The sequence below is a fragment of the Struthio camelus genome, chromosome 1, assembly GCF_040807025.1.
Source record: "Struthio camelus isolate bStrCam1 chromosome 1, bStrCam1.hap1, whole genome shotgun sequence".
Lineage (NCBI taxonomy): Eukaryota > Metazoa > Chordata > Aves > Struthioniformes > Struthionidae > Struthio > Struthio camelus.
In genome coordinates this window covers 8,068,086-8,095,932 of record NC_090942.1, presented here as the reverse complement: position 1 = coordinate 8,095,932, position 27,847 = coordinate 8,068,086, and the positions used below count along the sequence as shown (strand labels likewise).

Sequence of the window (27,847 nt, the reverse complement as noted above, 5' to 3'; positions counted from 1 at the left end):
CAAAAATGGGATGCATCCAAGTTACCCCTTCTGTGAGACCCTAGACCTTGGGCAGTGATTGATGCATTGTCCCAAACCAAAATAAAATCAGGGCTAACCCCATCAGTATGCTGATGTGACAGCTGAGCAAGAGTGTGACTTAATTCTGGATTTGCGCCAAGAGAATTGCATGGACTTATTTCAGTGGAAGTTGCTGGGTAATCGCCACTGGGAAAATCAAGCCATTGGGGCACCCAGTTTAAATATCTTGACCTACCTCTTAATGAATCAGCTGCTCTCTTGGGAAGACCTCCTGTGGTTTATTGTTGTTTGGGTTTTATTTTTCAACTCAGCTATATTTTACAGCAGTCTTGTTAGGTAATTTTGTTGCATTTCATTTTTAATAAAGCAGATACTGAAGTGGATTGAATTAATATTTGCTACTAGGTTCTTTGCAGGTTTTAAATAAGCAGGCTGCATTTCAGATGGCTTCTCCTAGGCTTACTTTCCCCAAAATCCATCTCCAGTGCTTTGTAAACTGTGCTGCCATTTGCTATTGAGAACTTTCATGGGAACGGTATGTCTTTTCTTCTAGGATTTTACATGAATAATTGTGTTGCTTTTATTTTTCTGGAAAATGATTACAGATGTCTTTGTATGCTGCACTGTACAACCTCTGCCTATTAGCTTAAGCATTAAGAATTTGCCGTAAACAAACATGACTGGCTAACACCTGCTTCGTGTCATAGTCTGATTTCTTTTTGGAAAGACTGCATCCGAAGCATAGGCTTTGGTAAAATTCACAAGCACTCCAGATGTGTGTTCCGCTGTCAGCTGGCCTAGTGAAATCATTGTTTATTGATAGGTTCCCAGGAGTCAGATAGTTCTCAGTCTGCCAAGAAAGACATGCTGGCTGCATTGAAATCCAGGCAAGAAGCTTTGGAAGAGACACTGCGCCAGCGCTTGGAAGAGCTGAAGAAACTGTGTCTGCGAGAAGCGGTAGGCGATGAACATTTTATAAATTGTAACACTTGGTTGCTTGCACTGTTATAGCATGCTTGTTGTTTGGAAGAGATACGGAAACAGGAAAAGCAAGTCCTTCCAGAGTCGCCTCTTGCAAAGCACATTGTACAAAGGCCTCCGTAACATCCAGCCATTTCAGCTCCAGGCTGCGATGTCATAGGGCATTTTCCTCTCCAGAGGAGGGGGACCCGATGTCAGCTGGATATCCAGATGTCTTGGGGCTAGGAGAGTGTTGAGCATCTGTGTCTCCTGTTTGAACTTACATTCAGCCAGGCTCCTGCTAGGCTTGCCATTGACTTTGGCAGGAATATGCATGTACATAAGTGGCAGAGGGAGGCTGTCCTGTGTACTGGTAGCTCACTCCTCAAATGCAAGTAAACTTCATTGGCCAGAAAAGTGGCTGGTACACTTTCTTCCTAGAGCAGGTTTGGCCTTCGGTGCTTTTCTTCTCCCAGCACATTCTTCCTGCTCCCAACTACTCCCCAGTTTATCTGCTGCCTTCCAGCTCCATGTCTTGCCTCAAGATGTAGCCATCTCCTACAGCTGAAGAGCTAATCGTGGGGCTTACATGCAGCACATGGGGTCTCTCCTTTGCTGTGCGAAGTACAGCATGGGAAATTCTCCGTGTAGACTCCCTTCATCCAGAAAGCCCTGGTGAAGAATGGCAGTGTGGACCTTGTGAAGACGAACCGCTGGTGATCCGAGAGTGCTGGGGGAGACCAGGCAGGACAGCTGAGGAACTCATCTTGTAACCTTCCAACTCACCTGTCTTTTCATTCTTGGAGTAGATGCTGAGCAGTTTAAAGATCAATTTAATATTTTTGGAAATCAAAACCCTACTGCAAACGTGCATAGAGACACAGATTAGCAGCAGCTTACCCTTGGGTCATTTAGGAGTCCTCCTTTGTTTACTAGGCCTGGAAAAAACTGAATTTAACAAAAAGTCATGATGTATAACAAAACAGGAAGCTGGCTGCGGACAGTGGCACTGAGATCTTCCAGTTATTGCTTAATATTTAATATGTATGTATCTCGCCCTCAACAAAAAGAGAGGAACTGGGTCACTGGACACTAATTCAGTTTTCACTGCACTTTGTTTCAATTTGTCTGTGGCTTTAATGCCAACAAGAATAAGCTATGGAAAACATCTCTCAACAGAGAAAGTCAGCAGAAATTTCTGTGGCCCCAATTCCCCTCTTACTCAACACAGGTGATCCTTTCCCTCCTGAGAAGTTCTGGTTGACTTCAGCAAACAGCTTATACTGATAAACATTGCAGGAGCAGATCCAGTCCCAGAAGTCCATCAAGTGCAGAGCTAAGATCATCTGCTGGAAGTGGTCACACACTCTTCAGAGACTGATGGACAAAGCTGAGAGATCTCTGCTTGTCCTGGAAGAATTTACCACCCTAAGCTAAGTCCGCCTGAAGGCTAAGGCCCTGGAGGAGTGCGCGTAGAAGGGAAGAAGTGCCTGTGCCTCAGTCATGGGAGCTCGCAGCCCAGTGCTGTGAGAGTGGGCTGTCAGACTTTAACCTGAGCCTCATCTGTGGTGCAGCCTCAGACATGCTCTGTGCAACCAGGGCCCGGACAGAAGCTCCCCGCTGGACTTTGGGGCCAGCAGTAAGGAGCAATAACTCCCTCACATGCTGCAGCAAGGCTGCCCATCTGTCTGCGCCTTAAGCGCTGGTAAAAAGTGGTAACTGCTTTCTGTAGATGATCTGAGAGAGGCAGCTGGTGGACATTTGGGATCTGACTGAGTCTTGCAACCAGCCCTTCAGCTCATCTATCAATACCCTGCTGTTGGGAGCATTTCCTCGCAGACTGCCCCGAGTCCTTTCTCTTTGGCGTAGGAATGGCCAAAATAGAGGGAGAAGGAGGTGAATTAGGAGATGAAAAAGGGTTAAAAGTGGAGGCATAATCAAATAGGCATGGCCAGAGCCATTCATAACAGTGGCATCGAGTTACCTCAGGCCATCACCACTCCAGTTACTTATTAATTTAGATTACATTTCAGGACTGTGTCTGTGAATACTTTTCAGCTTGTGAAGGCAGCATTGTAGCCCACATTTCATTCTGCTCAAATCTTGGGCGTTTTACAGAAGATGTTAACTCTTTCCCTACTGCCCTGCTTCCTGTTAAGTTAGGGGTTATAAAGAAAATGCACTCCTTTCCCTCAGGAAAGGATACAAGAATCTGTGTCTTGATGCAGTAGTTAGATGCTACATAACACTAGGAGAAACACATTACAGAAGAGCAGCTGAAATAACCCCTTGGGGCTGGAGGGGGGGGAACACAGGCTGGGACCTACGAGATGCTGCAACAGTGCCTCTCACAAAAGCGGGTTGTGCACATCAGCACAGAGCTGTGCTACAAACCCGTTTTGCTGGGAACTGCTTAGAGGGAGGATTTGAAAAGGCCAGGTCCTTGTTTCCTAGTGACCTGAAAGGAGTAGAAAGAAAACCCCCGTTAGGGAGGGGAGGAGAGGCCAGGGCAGGCAGGAGGGGCCTGAGCCTTGCGCTCCCGTTAGGGTCAGCCACTGTTCTTTGGGATTCAGATGATTTAGGTTATTCTGCCAGCTGGATCCTCTCAAGGCTGATGCTAAAGAACACAAAAGCCTTTTGTCCTTTGTAGGGAGACTTCTGAGTACAAGGAGTTGGGCTGTTCTGGTAGTGAGGCTCCTGCCTTTTTCTGTAGGCTTTTGAATGTCGTTACTTCAGATATGTGTGGCTGTATTGTGTGTTCCAGAAGGAAAAAAAAAAAACCCAAAAAAGCAATCACATCAATATTGGCACTCACTGCTTCCTGTGTTCCATATATTCCTCAGCTCTGTGGAGTCTGCTTCAGATTTTGAACAAAACTTTACAAATGACCCCATCAGTCTGACAAAGCATCATCTAGTGTCACTCCAAAGCTGCCTGTGACATCCCCTGGGTTTGGAAGGGGTTCTGATACATGAAGTGTTTCAGACAGGTACTTAAGTACCCGGCACCACTTTTCGTGACTATTTTCATTGCATTCCTCTCAGACACATCATGAATCAGGTGGGAATATTTTCATGTGCAGGTCACAACCCACATGGCTGGTGCCACTGGGGCTTTCTGACTCAGCAGGCCTGCATCCTGCATGAACACAGTCAGCTCTGCTGATCCCCCTTTCAGAAACACAGCAGTAGAAGCTCTCTCCCTTCCTATTAATTAGCCTTGCAGCATAGATGAAAATAATGCTGCAGTCTGTTCAGCCTCAGGCCCCGATGCACTGGGGATGGGTACCACCTACAAACCGACGCTAGGCAGGCCACTAAGCAATTTTGTTTGTTCTCCTCCCATCAGCAAAATCCGTACTGGTGCACAGGTTAGAAAAGGTCTCCACCTTATGTGTCAGATCCCAGCCTGAGTTCAGAGGGCTGGATACTCTCCTCTACCTTTTATGAGCTGACTGAACTAGCTACGGTGTTAATGAAAGACTGTGATCACTATCATTTTACAGTCACAGTTCAAGAGTGGCGTTGTACTTTGCGCAGGCCAGGACTCCGCTGTGGCATTCTGCAGATCACTTACAGCATTTTCTTCTTACAGGAGCTCACAGGAAAGTTGCCACGCGAATACCCTCTAGATCCTGGGGAGGAGCCACCTATTGTAAGGAGAAGAATAGGAACTGCCTTTAAACTGGATGAGCAGAAAATCCTGCCTAAGGGAGAGGTGAGGTTTTGCCCTTCCCTTACAGCCCCATTTCCCCACCTTGGGTCTCTAAAACATCCAGCATGCATTATGTAGGGGCCATAACCTTTTTCCTTTAAATGACTGTAGTTGGTCACAGAGCCTTTTTTTTTTTTTTTTTTCATTTTGCACCAGAACAGGGAAGCAGGGAGAGAGTTAGTGGTCTTAGTTCAGATATGGAGACACGATTAAAACCTTAGGGTTCTAGCTTTGCTAGAAGTAACAGAAATAGCCTGGGTGACAACTGGACCAGTGATGATCCAGATACTCCAGTGACCCGACTGCAGAGATTTGTGGGAGTAAGGAGCACATCAGGAGCCTCTTGAGCCATCTGAGCCCCGCTGCTGCCTGACATTTTTAGCACAAACAGGCACTTGCTTTCTGCTTTAGCAGCAATCCAGATTCAGAACCAAAAACACTCAAGCGTTTTTTCCACTGACGGGAGAAAAGCATCAGAAATATCCATCTTAGCCCCGCAACAGCAAGACAAAAGCATTTTACTCCCCAGTCCTTAAACAAAAGAGCTTTCGTCCCTACCTATAGGGAGCTGGAATTATGTTTTTCTAAGTTTGCCAGGGAGTGTTTGTTCTCTTCCCTGGCTCCCACAATGTGCTGGGTCAGTGCCCTGAACCGTGGCTGTGAAAACAGGCCTGCAGCAGCTGTAAGGCGGGACCGGATTCACAGAAAAGCCATTGTCTGCAGAGACGGCATTTGTCTCAAGACACTTGTGTATATTCCAGTTTTGAGTTTCCTTTTTATTTTTGTAAGAGGAGAGACTGGATCTGGTGTGACTGTGCGGTTTAAGGCTCAGTTCAGCCAGGGAATTAACTGTTTGTCGTTTTGTCGGCATTTTCCTTCTGCTGAAAAAATAAACAGCTGGAGCTCTTTGGTTTTGTTCTCAATGGAGCCTGGGAGAGGAATTCCACTGAAGTCAAACATTCATGAATTAGCACATTTAATTAAGCTTTTCATAGGAAAGCACTGCTAAAGCTAGGTTACTCGTAGAAGCCCTGCAGTCTGTTGGCTGCCCTGTTTTATAGCCTGATCTCCAGCTTCTCGAGGTCTTACTGCTAAGAGGCAGGTTTTGGGGCCACTGGGTGAGGAGCGTCCTTATTCCAGCAGCATGGTTAGGTGGGCAGGCAGGAGAGCATGAAGGTAAAGCCGCTCCTCCCTGTTGCGGGCACTTTGCATTTTGGCAACAGCATTTCAAACATGCTGGCTCAGTTTTCTCCCCCTTTTTCATCTGTCAAACTTTAAGATTGCCTCGAAAATCTTAAATTTCTCTTTTTGAAGAATAATGTTGGTCTGTGTTTGTTTGGCTGCCTGTTTTAGAGCATTTAGAGGCCAGTGACGATTTTCATGCACTTTTCAGCAAGTCTGAATATTAGCAATTCAATTTAAAACAAAAGATAAAATTCTCCCATAATCACATAATTCCAAGCCTAACTGTGATGGGGACCAGAAGCAAGGCACTCCCATCTGAACGCAGATGATAGCCCTCATCTTCTGAGGCTTTATTTATTGGGGCCTCACTGAAAGAAAATAGACAATAATGGCCGAGAGGAGAATGAAGATGTTTTTTCTAAGGTATCCTGGATGATTTAGGACTGAATCTGTGAAGGCCTGAAATTACAGCTCATACCAAACTCTCAGTAAGTTCAGTAAGAGCTTTGTCAGAGCATGAATTGCAGGGCAAGATCCTATTGTATTTCTCAGTAATCGCCCCTACCTGGTCCATAATCCCCACTGCTGACTCCGGGAAGGATTTTGCCAGAACACAGCAAACCAGATTCCCAGCCTTAAAACTCTCTTTTGTCAAATTCACTTTTAATAAGTTTGATGTTGATAGAGCTTATAAATTCTTCAAAGCAAAAAGGGGCCTGTTAAAAAGGTCGGGGGAAGGGTCTAGTTTACAGTAAAGTGAGGGAAATGATAATTACGGTTTTAAGGCAATGCTGACTCACCACTGACAGCAGAAGGATTTTTCTAAGCCAGAAGCCCGGAATGAAAACTTCAGAGAACCATTTCAGTCTGATTAAAATTCCCACAGCATCAGCTCTCGCAGCATATGCTGCTTCCAAGTGAAGAGGAAGGATTTGAATTTGTGTAACAGGAGGATCTCCATGAATATGTCAGCCCTTGTGATCTGAACACAAACAGTTCATTAGAAGTAAAAGATTTTGGCTTTTTTCCCTAATTTACAATGTATTATATTCCCCTTTCTAGCAGACCAACACCAAAAACTCCACTGAGTTGGCAAAGGTAGCCAAATACATTACAAACCACAAATATCTTTGAAGATCACAGCTTGGGGGTCCCTGTGTAGGCCAGGAAACACTGTATCTGCCTCTGTGCCGGCATAAATCTGCCTAGATCCCTTGACTTTGAAGCATAACTAAAAATCCGTAGGTAGCTTCTAGGATACACCTGGTTGCACTTAAAAACTCTGCTGAGACCCTGCAAGGGCTAGTGCTGGAGCCGTCCAGTGTACAGAAAGCCTTCTGTTACATGCTGTGCTTGTTCTGAGATCACCCTAATGGCTTCTAACTCGAGGAGACAATTTTCTGGTGCAATATGCTATGGCAGCCCATAATTATACCAGCTCTTACTTGCCCCTGGGCTGTGACGGCCATACGCCAGGGAGGAATTAGCCATCTTCTCCCTTTTTTTCCCAAAGAGATCGGTGAGTGCCAAACAAACCTGTCAAGAAAGTTAAAGCTGCCTAAAAGGCAGGTGTAAAAGGCTGAATACGTCAACAGTAGAGCGTCACTGAACTGGGCCATGCTGAACTGCATGTAAAGCCAGCTAGCACGGCGGAGTTAGGGCTGGAGCACAGACATCCTTCCTGTATGTGTCATCCCTCCCACAAGTCGTGCTCCCAGCCGTTCATGTGAGCGGGTGGAGGTGGGAAAGGTATGCACAGGTAGGCCCTGAGATTAGGAGAGCAACATGCTGTTGGATGTTTTTTTTCTAATGGAGAGTCTTGAGTGGCTAGGCTCTCAGGGAGCTCCCCCATGGCTGGGCAAGGGGAGTCTGATGGCAACCAGAACCCATTTCCCTTTTCCAAGGAGGCAGAGCTGGAGCGCCTGGAGAGGGAGTTTGCCATTCAGTCCCAGATCACAGAGGCTGCCCGACGCCTGGCGAGCGACCCCAATGTCAGCAAAAAGCTGAAGAAACAGAGGAAGACGTCCTACTTGAATGCCCTGAAGAAACTGCAGGAGATCGAAAATGCCATCAATGAGTATCGCATCAAATCTGGAAAGAAGCCCACCCAGAGAGCCTCCCTGATCATAGATGGTAAGTGGGGCTCAGTGCCTGAGGCATCACCGAAGGATCCATGGAGGACAGGGAGCAGAGCAAACCTCTTGCCTTGAACTCATGGTTTGGGGCATGGATTTCCCCTCCTTTTCTTCCCTCTCACATCTGGAGGACTCCAGGGGTGCTGGCAGTCGAGCTGTCCTCTGCCATACTAGCGTGCTGTCAGATTGGTGTCTACAGAAGCTGGAGTGAGCTGTGCGCGGTGCATTAGGGATGTGCCGGTTCACAGCACAAGAGGCAGTGTCGTGCTGTAGATTATAAGCCTGTCAGGAAACTACACTATGGTTCCTTTGTTCACCTATAAAATCACTCTGTTAATGTCTCCTCCAGAGTAGTGCTGTGCAAATGTAATTAATGTTAGCAGATTGGGGTGAGCTCTCTAGCTGAAAGGCATCTGTAAAATCAAAGTGGTACAGTGTCAATGCTGTGTTCAAATGCTTTTTTTCTTTTTCTTTTTCTTTTTTTTCAATGTAATTCTCAGGGCACTGTATGGTTTACTGGGTTGTTGATTGTTTTTTCATGAAATCCATTAACTTTCTTTGGTTCTTTCTCCTTTGCTGATTTCATCGTTTCTCTTTGACTTGCAGAGCATTTCTCTGTACCTTTATAGCAGGAACTTAGATTATAGCTACTGTATTTGTGACTTGGGTACCAAGCTGCCTGCAGCCAGGGATAGCAGGTGGCCCTGAAGGGCGTGGGATAGGGAAGGCAGCTCCATTGCATTCATGGCAAGGACCTGGGAATGCCACAGAGAATGCTCAGAAAGCGTTTCCCTGAATTACACAAAACTGGAATGCAGTGTGGGCCTTCAGCAACAGGATGATCATTTTAGAAAGGCAAAGGTCAAACCCAAAGTCCTTAAGGCCTGGCCACAGCGAATACAAATCTGACTTATGGCGCTGTGCCATTGTACGTCCTCCGGAGATCTCAGCTCTCCATTATGACTCAGCCTTAGTCCCCATTAATTGAAAAGAGTTAGCAGCTCCCTGAAAGGCAGTCTGTGAGCAGAAGACCTGGCCTGCAGATTTCCCCAGCTCTGCCCTCCAAGACTGAGAGTGGGCTGAGTCAGTTATTTATAGGAATCTTGTTGCCTCTTGGCTATGTGTAGAAGACGACGTGGGTGATTGCTTAAGGCTAAGACTCAGTGGAAGAATATGCAATGAATGCAATTCAGCATTCAGTCACTGTGATGCTTCTGGCCCTCTGACCGTCTTTATTTTCTTCCCCTCAGAAGGAAACATTGCCAGTGAAGACAGCTCCCTCTCGGATGCCCTTGTTCTCGAGGATGGTACGTTGGCTGCTGCATATTCTAGAATGCAGTAACAAAATAGAGTGGGGTGCGTGAATTATCGACTGACAATCAAAACGGAGGAACTGTTCTGTTAATAACCCACCCAAACTTCCCAGTACCAAAAAGGCTCTGGCCTGAGAGAAGTTCCTCCTGATTCCAACTTGTAGTCAGCCTGGAGCTGTGAGTATTGCCACAATCACTGCTCTGAATTCTTTTAAGAGAGAGTCCCAGAATCTTCCTTTCTTTTCTCCTAAGATTTCAGTTATTTTCCTACAAGGTCACACACTCTTGCTGGCCATTCCCTTCCAAAATGGGAATATCATCTGGTGCACTTCTGAAAGTCAGGCCTTCAGGTGGCTCCTGAATGCAACCAGTGGAAGCGTGCTGATAAGGCTCTCAAGGTGTGATGCTGTCCCCCCAGGCAATGCTGGCATTGGCGGTGTCACAAAGCCATCACCTCTCTCCCTCTTTCTCTTCACAGACGATTCTCAGGTCACCAGCACAATATCCCCTCTCCAGTCCCCACACAAAGGACTCCCTCCCCGGCCACCGTTGCACAACAGGCCTCCTCCTCCACAGTCACTAGAAGGCCTCCGACAAATGCATTACCACCGCAACGACTATGACAAGTCGCCCATCAAACCCAAGATGTGGAGCGAGTCATCCCTGGATGAACCCTACGAGAAGGTCAAGAAACGCTCCTCACACAGTCATTCCAGGTGAGCCAGCCATTTTGAATGCCCCGCCACATAAACATCCTCTGCTTTTATGAGGGAAGGCTGTGAGCCTCCTTTTAGGAGGTGCTGGTGTTGCTGGAAATGCCCAGGTTTCTGTGCCTGAAACAGCCTCTAACTGAGTCAGGCTCTTTCCAAAACGCATTACAAAACTGTCCCTTACCAGAAGGGTACACTTGGGTGTTTTGGCCCATAATTATATCATAAAAAGTAGATTGCAATCACACAAATGCTGCTTGGTGCTTCACTATTATTTTAAAAGACTGTTAGAAAGGAAGGACGGCGGATCCTCTTAGGGCTTTAACCAGGCTCGGCCTTGATCTTCAGCTGCTGCAGAAGCTAAAGCCCTGGGACACAACACAGAGTAGTGGCTGACATGGCTCCCGCTCACCCCTGCAAGATCACAGGCACTTTCCGGAGAGCTGGAGTGAGTTGGGGGAGTCCCTCATTCAAATTCCTGCCTGGGAACTGAGGCACAATGTTTGCTTTGCAGCAGTCACAAGCGGTTCCCCAGCACTGGGAGCTGTGCCGAGGCGGGAGGGAGCAGCTCCCTGCAGAACAGCCCCATCCGGAGCCTTCCCCACTGGAACTCCCAGTCCAGCATGCCGTCAACGCCAGATCTACGGGTACGCAGTCCGCACTACGTCCACTCCACACGGTAAGTCCTCCTGGCCCTACAACAGCCTCAGCTTGCTGACCCTAAAATAGTTATTACTTATTTTTGTCCTTCCCCGATATATTTATTAATTTCCAATTCAGGGAAGTACATGAACCAGTCCTATTCATGTCAGGGGCTCAAGTACTGCCACCAGGACGCAATCTCTCCTGAACTTAGATCTGAAATTGCTTCTGGTGAATGTGATCCTGACCCTCATCACCCTCTCCAAGCAATCAAGGCTCTCTCTATTCTGCTGGGACCTTTCATCCTGGTGACTGGTTTGAGGCATTACAAACCCCAAGCCACTTTTAAAAGGGGTGTGGTACTACTGCTAATTTCTACAGTAAATTCCTCCACTGATCCAGCCGGAGATAACATGTTATTTCCTTTCTGTTGTGAAAGCTTGAGTAGTGTTAATTCTCTCTCATGGTGACAGATAAAGTGTGTGCACATGTCTATGCTTATGAGGAGAGAGAGCCTGTCTGTTCTAAGCAACCCACCCAGGGATCCCGTTGGCCGGGAGTTGATGGTGGAATAAGCTGAAGTGTTAGTTTAAGGGAGGAGATTTGATGTGCATGGCCAAATTTGACTCAGATTTTCAGCAGGATTTCTACAACTGTTCCGCATCAGTGTTGTTTTGCTCTCATGGCAAATTCCCAGGGATTCTGAGGGAAACAGAGCTGAGCTATAGCTGTGTGCTTTTAGGAATCCTGCGCTGAGAATCCTGCCTTAACATCATTTAGCTTGACAGAAATCAAGAGTAATGCCAACGCATCAGACTTGGGCAGAAATGCTACAAGGCATTAAGGCCCTGGGTTAAGTTTGTTACAAGTTTTTGGATGAAGGTGGCTTTCAAGAGTGCAACGTTTGTTAACGCTAGAGCTGAGCTGCATGAGAAACGAGAAGTGCCCTTGACTGAATATGGGGCGTTTGGGTGCTTGAAACATCGCTCAATCTGTGGCTCATTCATGAGCTGTGTGCTCTGGCCTTGGCCGTCTGTCATTTGGGCTGTGTGAGTCATCACCGGGCGGTGTTCCTGCTCCTCGAATGGATGGCTGAAACTCTTCAAACAGCCCAGATGAATAGAGACCACCCAGACTTGGCCATGAATCAAGCCTTGTAAACTTGCAAATCAGGGTAGTTGCCGGAAGGACTGCGTCACCCGCTGACGGTCTTACGCGCATTACCCGTGGCCTGTCTGCAGTAAAATGCAGCTACTTCACAGAGGTGAATTTTCAAAGGCTAGTGGAGAAACCACTGCATTTTGGGCTGAGGGTGGTCTCTCTCTCTCTCTCTCTCTCTCCCTCTCTCTCTCTCACTAATGCAAGGAAGACACCAGGTGAATTGTACCTGTGCAGGGCAGTCACAGACCACATACAAGGGAATCCCACCTCTCTGAAGCTAAGGTTTGGGGGAGTTACAGACTTGGAGCAAGGTGAACCTGGTAGCACAAAACAGTGCTGAGCTAAACAGCTCTGTGGCGGGGCTGCACCGGCAAAGCCAAGGGCTCGAGATCCCCAGGTTTTGCCCTTGAGAATGGGTCTTTCCTGGGGTGGCAGGTAACAGAGTATGTGTATCAGGGAGGAGTTTGTATCCCTTGTAGTGCTGCAGAAAGAATGCCACTTCCAAAGAGACTGGAGAGGAGCAGGAGCGGGACCTAATCACCCCAAACCTCACGGCAGGGTAGCAGGTTGCTTTGCAGCCTGTGGCCCCACACAGTGCTGGAAGGGTTCAAGTTTTCAGCGCCCTCAGATTCGCTTGCCACCAACTCTGGCCTTGTGTGCACAAGGGAAGGGGGGGAAGCGTTTCATCCTGTTGGCTTATCAGCCTGAATGTTTTTTCTGGTACCTGCAGGTCAGTAGACATCAGCCCGACCAGACTGCACAGCTTAGCTCAGCACTTTAGACACCGGAGCTCCAGTTTGGAGTCTCAAGGCAAGCTCCTCGGGTCAGAAAATGAGACAGGGAGCCCCGATTTCTACACCCCAAGGACTCGTAGCAGTAACGGCTCTGACCCCATGGATGACTGCTCTTCCTGCACCAGCCATTCCAGCTCTGAACACTACTACCCCACTCAGATGAACCCCAACTACTCCACCCTGGCCGAGGACTCCCCCTCAAAAGCCAGAGAGCGGCAGAGGCAAAGGCACAAATCAGCAGGCAACCTGGTCTCTTCCAATTCAGGGAGCATGCCCAACCTGGCTGCAAGGAACGGGACGGGGCACCACCGAGTCTATCTGCACAGTCAGAGCCAGCCTTCCTCCCAGTACAGGATCAAAGAGTATCCCCTGTACATCGAGGGCAGCTCCACACCCGTGGTGGTGCGGAGCCTGGAGAACGACCAGGAGGGACACTACAGCGTGAAAGCACAATTTAAAACCTCCAACTCCTACACAGCGGGGGGGATGTTTAAGGAGAATTGGCACGGGGATGAAGTGGACTCCGTCAGGCTGACCCCCTCCCGCTCCCAAATCATAAGGACTCCATCTCTGGGCAGGGAGGGCCACGAGAAAGGTTCGGGTAGGACTGCCGTGTCGGACGAGCTCCGGCTGTGGTACCAGCGGTCCACGGCCTCCCACAAAGAACACAGCCGCCTCTCGCACACAAGCTCCACTTCCTCGGACAGCAGCTCCCAGTACAGCACATCTTCGCAAAGCACCTTTGTGGCGCACAGCAGGGTCACGAGAATGCCTCAGATGTGTAAAGCAACATCAGGTGAGAGCCGGTCCCAGGCAAAGGGATGGGAGGGCCGGGGGCTTCACACAGCCTGGTTTCATGTCAGGCATTACACTGTGGCTTAAGAGCGATGCGAGACTATAAAACATTATCTGGCCTTCATATACTGCTCGCTGCAGCCTGTTGGCTTAATGCTGGGGGTGAGCCTTCATCGAGGGAGAATTTTTTTTCCATACAAGTCATTACTTTGGAATGATTAGTTCAAAAGACAGGGAGGGACCCAAAGCCCCGTTGTCGTCAGAGCTTTCCTCAGACTGCAGTATGCCTTTGGATGATGCCACTAGGGACTGAACGCAGAGAAACTTAATAATCACAGCGAGGAGAGTGATGAAGCTACAGATGTACACAGCCTAGGAGAACTGTACGTCCTCAGTAAAACACTAAAGGCATAAGAAAGGTTAAGAGTTAAACAAGGGACATTCCAGCCCCTCCACCCCCTGCAAAAATGGTTGAATGATGACATCTTTGTGCACTACTGATACTTGGCTTTCCCATGCAGCTCCAATAGCTGTGCTGGTCACACGCTGAACTTCACAGTGCTCAAGTTTGTGCAATAGTAGGCCGTCTGTCATGTACAGAGTTTGCAGTACTTGTTAATATTAAACAGTGAGAAAACAGTCAAATTCATTGCACTCAAGAGACCGCTAAGTGTTATAAAACAGTCTGAGGTTAAATATTTGCTGGCCATCACTCACCATTGACAAGCCAGTTTGTATAGATCAAGGATTTGCTAAAAAACTTGACTTCAGCCCAGCACGTCTAGGAGAGAAGGTTAATCAGACGTTATGCAGTACCTGTCTCCTCCCTTGCACATGCCTCAGCCTTGACACAGGACACACCATGGACTCACCAGGAGACAACATGGATGCAGGCGCTAGCAGCCTTCTTGAGCCATCCAGCACATCATTTACATGTGCTGGTATTTGGTTTTCTGACATCTAAGCGTCACATTCATTTCACAGTGACCGCCACGCTGACACCGGGTGGGTTTTTGTACTTGCCACCAACTCTAGTGTGGAGTCAGAGAGGCAGTTTAACAGCAGAATCCGCACATGCCATTAACTGCCTGATAAAAGGATGATATACGTGTAGTGGCAAGGTATTCAGGAGGCCTAGATGTGGCCCGGGACACAATCTAATGACTCCTGGAACCATCCTGTGTCTCTTAAATGAAAAACTGTCTTCCTGCTCTTTGATTAATTGGCATTTCTGTTTCAGCTAGCAACAGAAAACACCTGAACATTTAAAAAAAAAAAAAAATCCTTTGTCTTGCTTAGCTTTGAAAACAGTCTCAGTTTACATAGGAAATCCAGAAAGGAAAACAGTAGTGGGGCAGGAGGGTAAACTAAAACTATTGTCAATCAGTCTGTTCCCACACCCAGCTGGGACTTTAAATCTAAATGTGATCTCTGGGCAGTGCCATGGTAAGTACGCTCAGTAATCACAGCTTGTCGTGACCAGTTGGCAGTATAGATTAGTTTTGCATTCAGAGAGTCAGCTCCCAGTTGCAACTATGGGACAATACTGACCTCGGGGGCTGTCAGCAACCAGGAACAAATTAAAATTTGTTTTTCTCTCCAAGTGTCATTTGGCAGCAGCTAAAGAGTTTAATGGCGCAGAAGAGGATGGCGGGTAGAAACATCTATCATTTAGCTGATACCCCCTAGCTGATATGTCTATTGGACTTTGTGCGGTGCTTCAAAGAGGACTGTACTCCTGGGCGTACATTAAACTGGGAGAGTCAACATTGTGTGGATTCAAGGAGAAGGAAAGAAAGGCCAAGGGGATTTCTTTGCTAGGCCCTCACGGGGGAAACTCTCCTGAGGACTGCTGCCGATCTTACATTTTTAGTCCCGCTTGTTTCTAGCTTCATTAAAGTAAGATGAGCCTTCTTCAGTCCCACAGTAGTAGGCTCGCTAAAGCCAAACTTTTTTATTTCAAATGCATGGTAAGAAGCAGTTTCAGCCTTTGAAATCTTCAGAGCTGTTTTCTTTCTTTGTGCGTGAAGTAGTGTATCTGTCCAGACACTCGCTGAGATCCCCTACCACTGCTGAGCCTGTTGGGCTGGGCTGCTCCACTTGAGATCCCATGGAGAATGCACAGCCAGGCCCCACCAGTGTGGACTGCAGTGGCAGCAGCAGCAAGACACACTCGTTAGCCTTCACGCTGGGAGAGGTGCGGTGTTTCTCATTCAGGGCTTGGTACAGTCCAGCTGTTGTATTCAGCTGAAGGCTGGGCTGAAACAAAACATTCCTGTGGCTCTGAAGAAAGATCTAGCCCGTGACATGCAGCAGCATCAGTACTAGGCTTGCTGCTGCCATGCCAACATTTGGGCAGAGCCATTCGGGAACTGGATGAGTTCTGCCTCTCAGGTTGTGTTTACTCACAACTGGACATGTTTCTGCTGGTCTGATCAGCTGATGCTTCTGAACCACCCTCACCTTTATGCCCTCATCTGACCGGTTATTTTTCTCCACCTTTTGTTATTTTTTTCAGCTGCCTTACCTCACAGCCAGAGGAGTTCAACACCATCGAGTGAACTAGCAGCCACGCCGCCAGGCAGCCCCCACCACCTTCTTGCTTGGCAGACTGGGTGAGTTGCTGTGGGATCTGGTTAGAGGATTCACCCAGCTCCGTGCAGGGATCTGAAAGGTTGCAGTCCTTGGGAGAAATCTCCCAGAACACAAGCAAAGGGAGAGCACAGATAGGGGAAACATGTTGCTCAAGATGCTCAATAGCCTACGTCTGCACAGAGCTTTTCAGCCTCCCACCTACGCTGTTGGAGCTGGGGAGGTTTAGTTCGGGCTGACAGATATACGACAGTGCCAATTGTGCCCAGAAGCACCGCTGTCATCAGTGCTGGACAAGGGTGAAAGAAGTCTTGAAGGTTCTCCCTGCTTGGACACAGCCTCTTTCCTCCAGTTTTCCATACGCTGAAACGGTTGATCTTTGCCAGCAAATATCATGCTGGCTGTCTAGATCAAGGACCTTGTGAAGGCAAGGTTAGAAACTTCCATATTTTATGTGCAACAACCACATTTTTCTGCTAGGTTTCCCCTAGCAGTGTAACTTAATAACTATTAAGTGCATCTTTTTTTTAGCTGCTTAATGCACTTCAAAGCACGAGTGAGTCATTATACGCAGGTAGCCATTACTCATGTAAATGTAGCAATTGGGTTCTTTAACTTCTTTGTGAGGTTAAATTGAGGCAGGGAGTTTAAGGAGTAAACAGAAAGCCTTTTGCAAGCTCCTGTGGGTATTCTCAAGGAATGTCCTGTAATTTTATCCTATCACATGAAATAAGTATCATTTTGAGATCCCATCTAACACAGCGTATCCCAAATTTTTGCCTCTAAGTTGAGCTTGGTGACACCAACTAGAAAGTTTCAGACCACAGTCCTCAAAATATCCTAGGCCCTACGGTAGAAAACCAGATACAGTTTTCTAAGTTGTGAATTGGGACCAGGAGAGTTAACTCGGCAGGTATTTTGCTGTGCCGCCACTGGAAAGTCCCACGCCCTTTAATTTCTTCCGGTCACCTGTGACCAAGTTTGACCTCTGGTTTTATTCCAGCGTCACCTGTAACTGCACTTTCAAATGGAGATGAGGAGAACCATAACCACAAATCCATTATACCTTATTTTAATTTTAAATTCGCACATTTGACATCCAGCTTCATATGATCTGCTTCCAGCTTTAGAGCAGGATCATCTTCCTAGCCCCATTTCACAAGAAGTCAAGATATTGCAAGACTGGCAAAATTACAGCTATCTTAAGATCACAGAAATTTTCCCTGTTAAGGGCTTGAATCTGGACACTAGTCTCCGTTCCAATCCTAATCCTGTGAATATCTCCATGATGAGCAGAACTAATACTGGTTAGCAGCCAGCTGAGAAATTTGTTTGGGAAACTCTGACTCCTCTTATTTCCGTTCAAGAAAACTGCTGCTCCCTGTCTCTCATAGCAAAAACCTCAACCCACATTCTCAGCTGGTGAAAGTGAAGTTACCTAGATGTAGAGCTTAGGATTTGCACCAACAACCAGTGCAGAAAGAATCAGTGACAGATCAGTACTTGTTTTCACACCTGAGCAGAAGACCCAGAGTGCATGTTAAACAAATAAGGAGCAGGTACCGCTTGCCATCAGATGCACGACACAAACTCCCCCACTGCAAGAACAAGCTGTTACTTCCCAGCGTCAATCAAAAGAATTGCAGTTCTCCCAGACGTGTTTTTGTGTCACTAACTCTTTTTCTTAAGATGATTCATCGACTTGTTTCCCCACTGGATTAATAAGCTCGTAACAATGTCTGTGTCACTTCTTTTCTTTAACATTTCCTCTCTCTTCTTTCCTCCTTTTTTGCTCTCCTTTGTTCAGAGAAGCAACAGACAACTCACCCACTATGGATGAGTCTCAGTCTCCAACCCACCAAAGTACTGATGAATAGAGGTATAGTAAGGGAATGTTTTGTTCTTTCATCCTTCTGCCCTATAGTCTGTGCTCCATGAATACAATGCAAATAACTGGCATCCCACTGTCCCAAAGGAGCAGGCGTTTTAATTGTGTGGCTGTTTATTTGGCAACAAGGCTTCCTTCAGTTCTTGAAAAAACAACTTGAAAGCATCTCTAAGCCTTGTCTGTGCCTTTTCAGCAAGCTTGTGACTCTTGCATTTTCTTCTGTGAAAGAGAACTTCTTTCTCTGCAAAAGAGGGCTTCGGGCCAGCCTGGTTGGCAGTGCAAGTGTTCAGACAGAGCTTGAGCAGGCACAGAGAGCAGGCAATAGCGACAATTTCATGGCTAGAGACGTTTCAAAGCAGTGTGGCAAAGTACCGCGGGGAGGCTCTGGGAGCAGCAAGCCGGGGAGACAAGGCCTGGCATATGGAGGCCAGAGGGGACCTGGACTGAGCTGCCAGCACAGCACTCCAGCCACGGCACCGAGCGCTCCTTTGCCTCGGAGCAGAGCCGTGAAGGTGAAAGATACTAGTAGGGAGGAGGTTTCAGGGAGCAAGGAACAACCCTGGCCTAGTTTCTGTGGGAAGACTGAGGGGGCAGGGTGACGGGAATGGAAAAACCCTCAGAGTATTTCTATTTTAATTAAACTGCAGTCGTTGTCTGACACTCTCATTTGAATCTACAACCATTCACAGCTGGAATCTGTCGAGTATTTCAAGCCTAGCTTTAGAGAGATAACCCTTAAACCTCCATACTCTAGCACAGAGCTGGGAAAGAAAAAGCTCTTTAAAAGGCAGCCGAGTAACCTCCTCGCTCAGGTTGCTCGCAGGCAAGCACTTCTGTGCCTGGGTCCCAGGCAAACCAGGTGGGAAACGCAATAGAGAATGCAGGAACTGCCCGACTGCATCAGATCTGGGATCAGTCCTGCGAGGTGGGGAGGGAGCCAAGGAAGAAGCGAGAACCCCCCAGTAAGCGGGGAGAAGACGTCTCCCCAATTTGGTCCCAGTACTATCTCTAACTTAGGAGTTGGTTCAAATGAAAGCTCAAGAGAGAATCATCAATTCTGAATATTACTGTGCTAATATAGCAGTCATTTATAACAGTTTTGACAAGATTTTGACATCAGTGTTTTCCCCTGGCAAGGAGTTCAACAGACTAAGCCAGGAGCTGACCCTGATCTGAGCTCTAAGATAAATAGCAGAGAGAATTCCCATAAACCGTAGAGTCCCGTCCGCTCTATGCAAGCAAACAAAAAGCCACGCAGCAAAAGAAACTGCTGCTTGTAAAGAGAGGCGCCCCAAGAGAAGTACTAGGCCACCTACGACAAAATGCTGTCCTTTCCACAGTGCACCCAGCACCCTGTCATTAGTCACTTGGGTTTGCTGTTCTTCCTAGCTCACCTTGCAAAACCCACGTCACTGTGGGATCGCCAAGTGACGCACAAGCCTCTGCCCAGAGCAGCATGCTAAGGGCAGACAATGAGGGGTTTCAAGGCTCTACACGCGCTGGGGCAGCCAGTTCTGCCTCGAGGTCCCCACGCAGGCAGCGCTGCGGCCACACGCGCAAACGCCAACGGACCCACGTGTAAGGGGTGCGCAAACACACTGTGCTCCAGCACAGTGCGGCAGCAGTACTTTGTCCGCACGGCGCACCTCCCCTGCCACCACACTGCGACGTGACCTTCCCTTCAGGGAGACACGGCCTTCAGTTTGTGCCTTTATGGTGGCCAAAACAAACTCGGTCAAGGGAGGGCTGTGCATGCTGAGCCCACTCCCAAACAGCAGCTCTGGGGTACCTGCAGAATCCAGTGGGGTTTGTAAATATACTACGTTCCTCCACACCCATAATGCGATGTTTTATGCGTGTGCTTGAACTTTCCAGGAGTCCTCATTGTCCTAACAAAGTTTCCTTTCTCCTGCAGGAGCTACAATGATAGCTGTTTCTTGGATTCTCCCCTCTATCCAGAATTAGCAGATGTCCAGTGGTATGGACAGGAAAAAGCCAAGCCTGGGACTCTAGTGTGAACCCCTGACCTCAATCGAGTCACATCAATGCCATTCTGAGATCACCTCACTGCCTCTCATTTGCCTTACCCAGATGCACTGTCACCCAGCACCAGCTTCAACTCGAGCACTTTTCTCACGACGCGATTCAAGACAACGTTGCAGAACGCTGGCCCTGAGGCATTCACCACAACAGCGATGGATAGCAGCATACCCAGTTGCCACAGACTGCTACACATCCCTCCCCAAGCCTGCAGGGCGGCGGATGCAGACGAACAACGACCTTGACCTTAGTAGTGAGCTGGCAATTTAAAAATTGTTTGTTTTTTTTCTAAATAATGGAAGCCTTTCAAGGCTGCCATCAAATTTCATTCTTCTGTGGCATGTAACAGTAGTATTTCCATGACCTGCAATCTGAAGCCAACAGAGCATTAGTTTAAAGGGGTGAGGGCGGGGGTGGGGGAACGGGACAGATGCTGGGAAATAGATATCATAGTCCTGGAAGTGCTTCTTTTATGAAACAGTAAAGATCTTCAAAGACGTATCACAATCTCACAATCCGATCTGCACTGCCAAAGATCACCAAACAAGCACCGAGCGTGTTCAGCAAGTTACGCCAACAAGAACACCTCTCTAATTGAACCCAGTGACAGACACAACCACCTTCTGTGTCAGAAAATGGCATCTCCTTCTTCGCTTTGAGCCCATCTAAAATAAGTGAAATATAACCCAATGCGCTGAAGACACACTGGAGGTCTGGGCTGGTATCGGAGCGCTGGTGTCTACAATCTACTAGAAACTGGACAGACAAGGTTTACAAAGGCATTACCTAAAGCAGAGGCAAATACTGCTACTCATAACATCTCTGTGGCTGGCACAGATTACATACCAACACACAGAGAGGTTGGGGTGTTTTGTTTTGTTTTGTTTTTTCAATACTCAGCTGAAGATAAAAAACATTGCCAAAAATCTTTCTACAGATAAATACAGCCAATAAATTCTAATCTACTTCCGCACAAAGCGTTAAGGTGAAATCAAAAGGAAAGCACATCACAATCTAATTGACGCGGTAAAGCTGCATTAACATATCTGTTCGAATTACCTTACCTTCGTTAGCACCAGTGTAGCAAAGGGCTCATCAGCGGCGTACTGCTGTGTGGGAGAACCGGTCTGTCAGGAAACGGGAAGGGATCAGCAGTGGGGTTTAATAACCAGCAAACTAGGCAAATTTTCACATCGAAAGAAGCGACCACAAGAAAGAGAAGCAAACAAATTAGGTGTTCGACACAAGCTGGAGTCATCGACTGATACCAAAAGGAGTCACAGCAGAGAGTCATGGAAGAAGCTGCAAGTTTACACATACTTCTGAGCAATGCTTTATACACGTCAAGCCATGGAACTTTAAAGGCCTCAAAGACACTTTTGTATTGAACAAGTGCACAATCTAGGTGGATGTCGAAGCTGGCACGTCTAGTCTTCATTGCGGTGCTATGCTCTTTTTATTGCCACGAGATGGGGGGAGGTACCGGGCCTTCCCCCATTTGTGCGTGCAAACGACGATTTCCTATGGGAAAGGCATTAAAGAAACGGCTGGAGGGGGTTACTTTGTGAAAAGCAGACACTGAAGTTAGCTGATGTTTAAAGGAAAAAGTGCGAGCGTGCGTGCGTGCGTTCCAAGAATAACAAGAGCGTCTACCAGACAAAGTAGGGCGAAACGTTTCACATTAACCACCACGAGTTGGGGGCTGCCACACCTTTTTGTATCGAGATTGCTGGAAAACTGCGTTCCAAGCTTTGAAAGGGAACGGGTTCTTCGTAATTAGACTTGGAGAGACGACGGCGTTTCTAAAAATTAACGCAAGCTGCTGCCGCCTTTCTCCGACATACATACGTTAGAAACGTTTGCTTGAGTTGGCGGCGCTCAGCTGCTGCGCTGCAGCCTCGCGTCGCTTGCAAGGCGCCGACGGCGGCCTCGCATTGCTGGGGACAGCTGCGGGCACCAAGGCCGAGGTGCCTGCCCGCGGCCGCGCGTGAAGGCGGCGGCAGCAGGAAGGGAGCTCTTTCTTTAACGTCCACACTTGAAGCATATATGAATGATCCCCCCGGGGGGGGGGGAGGGAAAAAAAAAGCTTTTAGTTTTGCACTGGCAAACGATTTTAAAAGTTAGCCGTGCAAGCCTGGTGTTCGCGGCCCTCCAAGAAGAGTCACTAAGAGAAGCGCAAGCCATTTGACAGTGGTCGAATCTGCGTCACCAGTCGCTAGAGGAGCCGGCAGCGGCGAGATTGCACGCTTTATCTGAAAGCGCAAAACGCTGTTCTAAACATCTCGCTGTGCTTTGCGGTCTTTAATGTGGGAATTATTGCAAGCTCCTAATTGGACCTTCAGCTGGATAAGAGATAGTACAGGTTACTGACACGTGCTGGTAAGATTCTGAAGCTAAACTGAAAGGATTAAATAAGGACCAAATTAAGCAGCAGCAAGTAATGTAGCCCACAGATTTGTAGGGGCTCTGAGCAACTGTCTGTTTTCTTTTTAATTTGCCTGGTAAATGTGTGTTTTTTTTTTTCCTTTCCTTCTGTGTACCTTCTTTTAATTAAAAAGAATTCAACAACAGCGGCACAATGAGGCCTCTGGGCACTACGGGAAGAAAGAAACATTAATTTCTCCAAGACCGGATCTGCAGTTTTGCAGCAAAAGTTAAAAGGTGGCAGCCCTGAAATTAGGAGAAAAAAAAAAAATAAATAAACGGTCAGCCTGAATTGCAAACAGGCTTGAGTAGAGAAAAAGCTTTCTAGAAATGGATTGAGTTTTGCTTTGTGTTCTGCTTTTCTGTTTTGCAATCAAGGCACACGTGAGCAGCCAGTCTGGTAGTAAAGACAGATTAAGTAAAACAGGTTTTACTGTTTAGCTCAATTCAATTAAACACAAATGTACATAAAATGTTAATCATATGAGATTAACATATTTAAGTATAACATGGAGGGGTATATACATAGCTATTATATACAAGCACTTGACTACCAACTTTAGCCCCTCCTTTACTTTTTTTTATTTTTCAAGGCTCCATCTGACATAAAGCCACAATCGCATTCTTAGTCTACATGTCTGAAGCTCCCTCTGTTTAGCCAGAAGTCTGGTGTGTATTCTACGCAGCAGGCTATGCTGTGAGGCAGGGTTTATTTTTAAATGATATTATATGCAGTTGAGTGTTGAAAATGTTGAAACAGTCCAATTTGTTTTCACTCTGTATTAGTTTTAGTTTCAGGCATAGCCGATCCCCATTCAGGTGCTATCAGATGACCAGTTACTGCTTAGTTAACTAGATGTAAAGTTTTACATATATATTAATGTCAATAGTTTTATTACAAGTTGTGTAAAATGGACTCTCTAGTTTAAAAAAAGGGAAAAAAGAAAAAAAAAATTAGGTCTCTCCTGAAACTGACTTTAGAGCATGTAAAATGATTTTACTGGATTCTGTTCAACTGTAATCAAGGAAAAAAATATGTATGTTGTAGAAAAAGTTGCAGAATTAAAAAAAGATCTGCTTTTAATTTATTCTTTTTGTATTAAGAATTTGTATAGTTACCTTTACATTTTGCAAAACGGTGTTGTCAACACTTCCTTATTAAAGCGTTTTCAAAATGAAACCTTGCAGTGGTCTTTTCCAGGACGCACACAACCTAAGGAATCCTTAATCTTTACACCACTGCGGCTGCAACGCGGCTGCCTGAGCTATTTCGTCAGTCCAGACGCATCCACTGCACAGCCTCGCGGCCGGTCAGGATTACCAGCAGGGACCCCCTAATTTACTGTTAAGGAGCCCGAGTACAAGAAATGCTGTGTTTGCCCCCAGAGAAGCAAACCCTTCTAAAATCCCGTGAAATTCAAGGATCGTTCTGAGCAGACTCCTGCTCATTCCATCCACCCAGTCTTCTTTCCAGCGCTGCCCGCAGGAGATCAGGAGGTGTCTGGGGCAGTATGAAATTACATGACTGACTTCCGGGGATATTAAAAAAAAATACAGAAAATAATACTTACTTTTAACACACATACTTTAAAATCATTAAAATCACAGGGACAGGCAGCAAGGTACCCCATTGCCTGCCCAGCTACCATGGAGCCTGAGGTTAAATTCAGGCCAATGCGGATTAGGTGCTCCAGAGCCACGAGGCTGTCTGCGCGATGCTGCAGCCAAGGTCTGCAGGCTGGGCTTGAACGCCACCTCGCTTACCCCTCACACCAATTTACTGTTTGTTGGGTTAAATTACTGAAGAAACTCCCCCGCTGCTTTCGTGGCAGTGTAATCTCCGTTGCCAAAGCAGCATGGCGAACCCATCCCGAGAGATCCTGCTCTCCCTCAGGAGGTGGCTCTCCGGGCAGGGCAGCCACTGCACAGCACCAGGGACGCTGCCGAATACCACTGCTTCTCCCCTCCAGGCAGCGCTGACCCTGCAGCTGCCCAGGGACCACTCCAAAATACCAGGCAGTCACCAATAACCATACGGCCTTCTCTGTGGCACCCCCAAACACTTGTTGGGTGGCTGGCATGGTTGTTCCCTTCTTTCCACCAGTTCTGGCTGTACCGTGACCCTGTATCTGCTGTCCAGAGAGCTCCTTTCGACTCGAGTTTCTCTCTCTGCCACACAATCCGCTCCCCCACCCAACGTCACAGGGAGCCAGCAGCACCAACCCCAGGGGGAGCAAGCCAGGCCATCCCAACCATCATCCACCATTTCTGCATAGGGGACTCCTGTTGCAAGTCCCAAAATGGTTTGGGGTAGGAAACACCTAAACAGCAGCGAGAAAACTTTTCAGACATCCTCCTCACTCCAGGACTTGAGTTAAGATTTGTTGCCAGTGGCTCCAACACTACTACAGGCATGTTGAAGCCCATCAGCACATCAGGGACAGCTTTCTAGAGAACCTGCTCCAGTTTTGATACCCGCTTATGCCACCATTGTGTCAGCCCTCTAACACAACACTTGGTGTCCATTCACTGGGGCCTGGGAGCTCTCCTCTTGCTTAGCCAAGCTCCACCAGTGCAGAGCAGAGCAGCAGCTACGGATGACAGGCCACAGCATCGGCTCCCATATGCACTGCAGAGCAATGCCCCAACACCTCGTGAAGCATGCTGGCTTTCTCCCCAGGTAGGTTTGAAACAAACGCGCAGACAGCAATAGCTCACCACTCACCACGGGCAGCATTCACCCAGCCTGCTTCACACTCTGAAGTCCAATCGCGTGTGTTGAAACAGGTCAGCCAAAAATGCTCTTTAGGAGTTAAGGTCCTGCCAAGGTGCACAAGAAGATTCTTGCCCAGAGCAACCACTGTTGAGAGATGAGTTTGTCTAACTCTGCATCTACCTTCCACTATCTGAAGCATCCTCAGATATATTTCTGTGTTTATAAGCAGTCAAAACATATCTCTACTTTGAAAGCTAAACCTATAGAAAGTTGGTCTAGCAATCAAGGCCTAACTTTGTCACGATTTCCAATAACATGAAAAGAGAAACCACTGAAATTTCCCTAAATTCATTTTTCAGGCAAGACTGGATCTGTAATGGAGATTATATGGCATCCAGTGTAACAGGAACCCAGTTTCTCAATCAAAGTAATTTGATCCCACATATATCAACCGAAAAGAGCCTTTCTGGTAGCAAGGGAAGAATTTAAGGTGTAACTACCACCAGACATAATAATATTGATATAAGTTATATATCTACAGTAACTCTCCAAGCAGATGATTACAACTCTATCACTCTTACAACCTCTGCTCCCCCAAAGACCTCCTGCCTTGGGTAGAGTCAACGTTGAACGGGTACAGTCAACGTTTAACAACCACTGCAGACGCAGGGGACCACGTCAAGCTCCCTGTTGTTTCCCTGCAAGCTCGTGACCCTCCGGAGCTCAGCATGCAGAACAGACCGAGCGCTTTTCCTCCACTTCAGTGCTTACTCAGGTCAGCGCAGACTACCTTCAGCAGCAGTCTAGACTAAGCTGCGCAACTGTGTGGGAGTGGCCGAGGAGCACTTGCACAACCTGCTCCGCCGCCAGGGTCAGGGGGACTGTAACCAACAATCGGGGCAGTAACATCTTAAAAACACTCCAGACATTTCTAGAATGAATGCATGACTTCATCCCAAGGCTACAAGTCTTTGGATTCAGCAGAGTTATTTCCTGCTAACGCGAGAATTATCAGAAATAAATATCTGGAAAAGTCCAGAGGGAAAAGTCCAAATCTCTGAACTGAAACATACTGTCCCCACAAACTGTCAAACACTTTGATAGCTGCACCACACCCACTGCTGCTCAAACTACTCTATACACTAGGCTTCTTTTTTTGTTAAAAGGCGTTATTAACTATTTGAGCACTGTCTGGTAGCTGTAATTTGGGGCCATCCAGCTGCAAAGAGCCTCAAACCAATGATGAAAAGCAGTTGCCATAACAGTGTTCCCCTCGTGATCCCCCAGGGACTGAAGCTGGCTTTCACGTGCAGGACAGCTGGAAACTCTTACACAGATATGCCGTGAGAAAGTACTTTTCAGTTTCTCAGTTCCCCGTGCAGTGCCATTCCATAAATTGCAAGGGGATAAAGTTATTCCGTCATGGGATTCATTCAACCGAGAAGACTGTATTTCAGGGACTGTCAGCAAGGAGACACATTGCTTAAATTACAGTCTTTGAATGTGATTAGACTAAAACATTCCAAGCCAAAATTCATGTCTCTACAGGAGGAGCATCCCCATTCCAACAGGTACCTGGTAAACTGGTAAAACTCTCCTCAATACTCTGCTCCGAGCGAGGAGGAAAAGCCTATCTAATACTACTACTAATGCCCTAAGAAATCCAGTTCCCACTAAAGCAAATGTAACAATGCTCCTTAAAACATTCCCTGGCTATTTACTTGCTGCCCTTTCCAGGGAAATCGTAAGTTCTTCTAAATGACGGACAATGATAGCCCTCAATTTTCTGAGGAGTTCAAAACTAAGGTCAGGTTAAAGATTTAGAAACAGCTCAGGAAATCATCAGGGTGGGGAGAGAGACAGAACTGTCGTGTTATAAACGTTTCCTGTTGTGGTAATGCCTCTGAAGGAATCCTATATGCAGAACAGTACAAAAATTCACCAGACACTGCTGTTCATAAAACTCTTCCACACTCTGGATATCTGCCCAACTTCTCCCCATAGCCCCTTCCCCCAGCTCCAGTTAGACCTCTTCTCAGTCTCATTTTTATTACTTCTAAACTCTTTAAGCTCTTGACATTTTCTTTTGGGTTCAGACACCCCCAGACTGAAGAATTCCTATGGCCAGAGAGGCACTGGAGGATCCTGAGAGTCTTCAGAAGACCTTGAAATTCCTCTTATACTCCAGCAAATTCACTGCAAACATCACCCACCCCAGCATCATGCCTCATTGTGCTCTGCGACATGGTGACTATTAGATGGGATAACCCCTTCAGAAGAAGGCAACAGCTCCTGCCCCCATGCTTCCAGTTGAGATGAGGACTCGGACAAAACAATAAAGCTGAAAATTAGCTCATTTCTTCAGCAACAGGTTCTGCTCACGTTCATCTCGGCAATAATGGGATATAAGATTCAAAAACCTGCTGGAATCCCACCCCACTGAGCATGGACCAACCCTCCCCACTCCACTGACCGCACTGAGGAGGCTTCTCAAGTTTCTCACGGAACGACTGCCTTCTGCTGCAGCAAAAGCGCAAACGGTCTGAGAAAGGATTCCACGACGTCACAGCAGATAATTCTATCACAAGCTACTGAACACGATGGCCTGGATGCAAACTCCATGTAACATGTCCCCTGAATGCAGATTGCTATAAGCTGGGAAGACATAGCACGCAATGGAGAGTGCTCTGTACTGGTCCTTTTTCTGAAGGTCCAGTATTAACCACTACCAGAGACAGGATCTGGGGCTAGACAGAT

The 27,847-nt window shown here is 47.1% G+C and overlaps 1 protein-coding gene across 8 annotated transcripts in view; it reads left to right on the top strand.

The window, feature by feature from the left end:
• The window catches only part of FRMD4A (FERM domain containing 4A), a 392,727-nt gene extending 369,185 nt beyond the window's left edge, over positions 1-23,542 (top strand). For 6 of the 8 annotated variants that reach the window (XM_068915809.1, XM_068915878.1, XM_068915663.1 and 3 more), the window contains 9 exons: positions 845-978; positions 4,576-4,698; positions 7,785-8,013; positions 9,266-9,322; positions 9,807-10,044; positions 10,553-10,717; positions 12,572-13,431; positions 15,949-16,045; positions 19,826-23,542. In XM_068915809.1, coding sequence (XP_068771910.1) covers positions 845-978; positions 4,576-4,698; positions 7,785-8,013; positions 9,266-9,322; positions 9,807-10,044; positions 10,553-10,717; positions 12,572-13,431; positions 15,949-16,045; positions 19,826-19,928 — 2,006 coding nt within the window. In that variant the 3' untranslated portion in view covers positions 19,929-23,542. Of the gene's footprint in view, positions 1-844; positions 979-4,575; positions 4,699-7,784; positions 8,014-9,265; positions 9,323-9,806; positions 10,045-10,552; positions 10,718-12,571; positions 13,432-15,948; positions 16,046-17,829; positions 17,902-19,825 lie in introns of all 8 variants that reach the window. The other 2 variants (XM_068915748.1, XM_068915496.1) reach the window with 1 other exon arrangement.
• Positions 23,543-27,847: the final 4,305 nt, after the last annotated feature.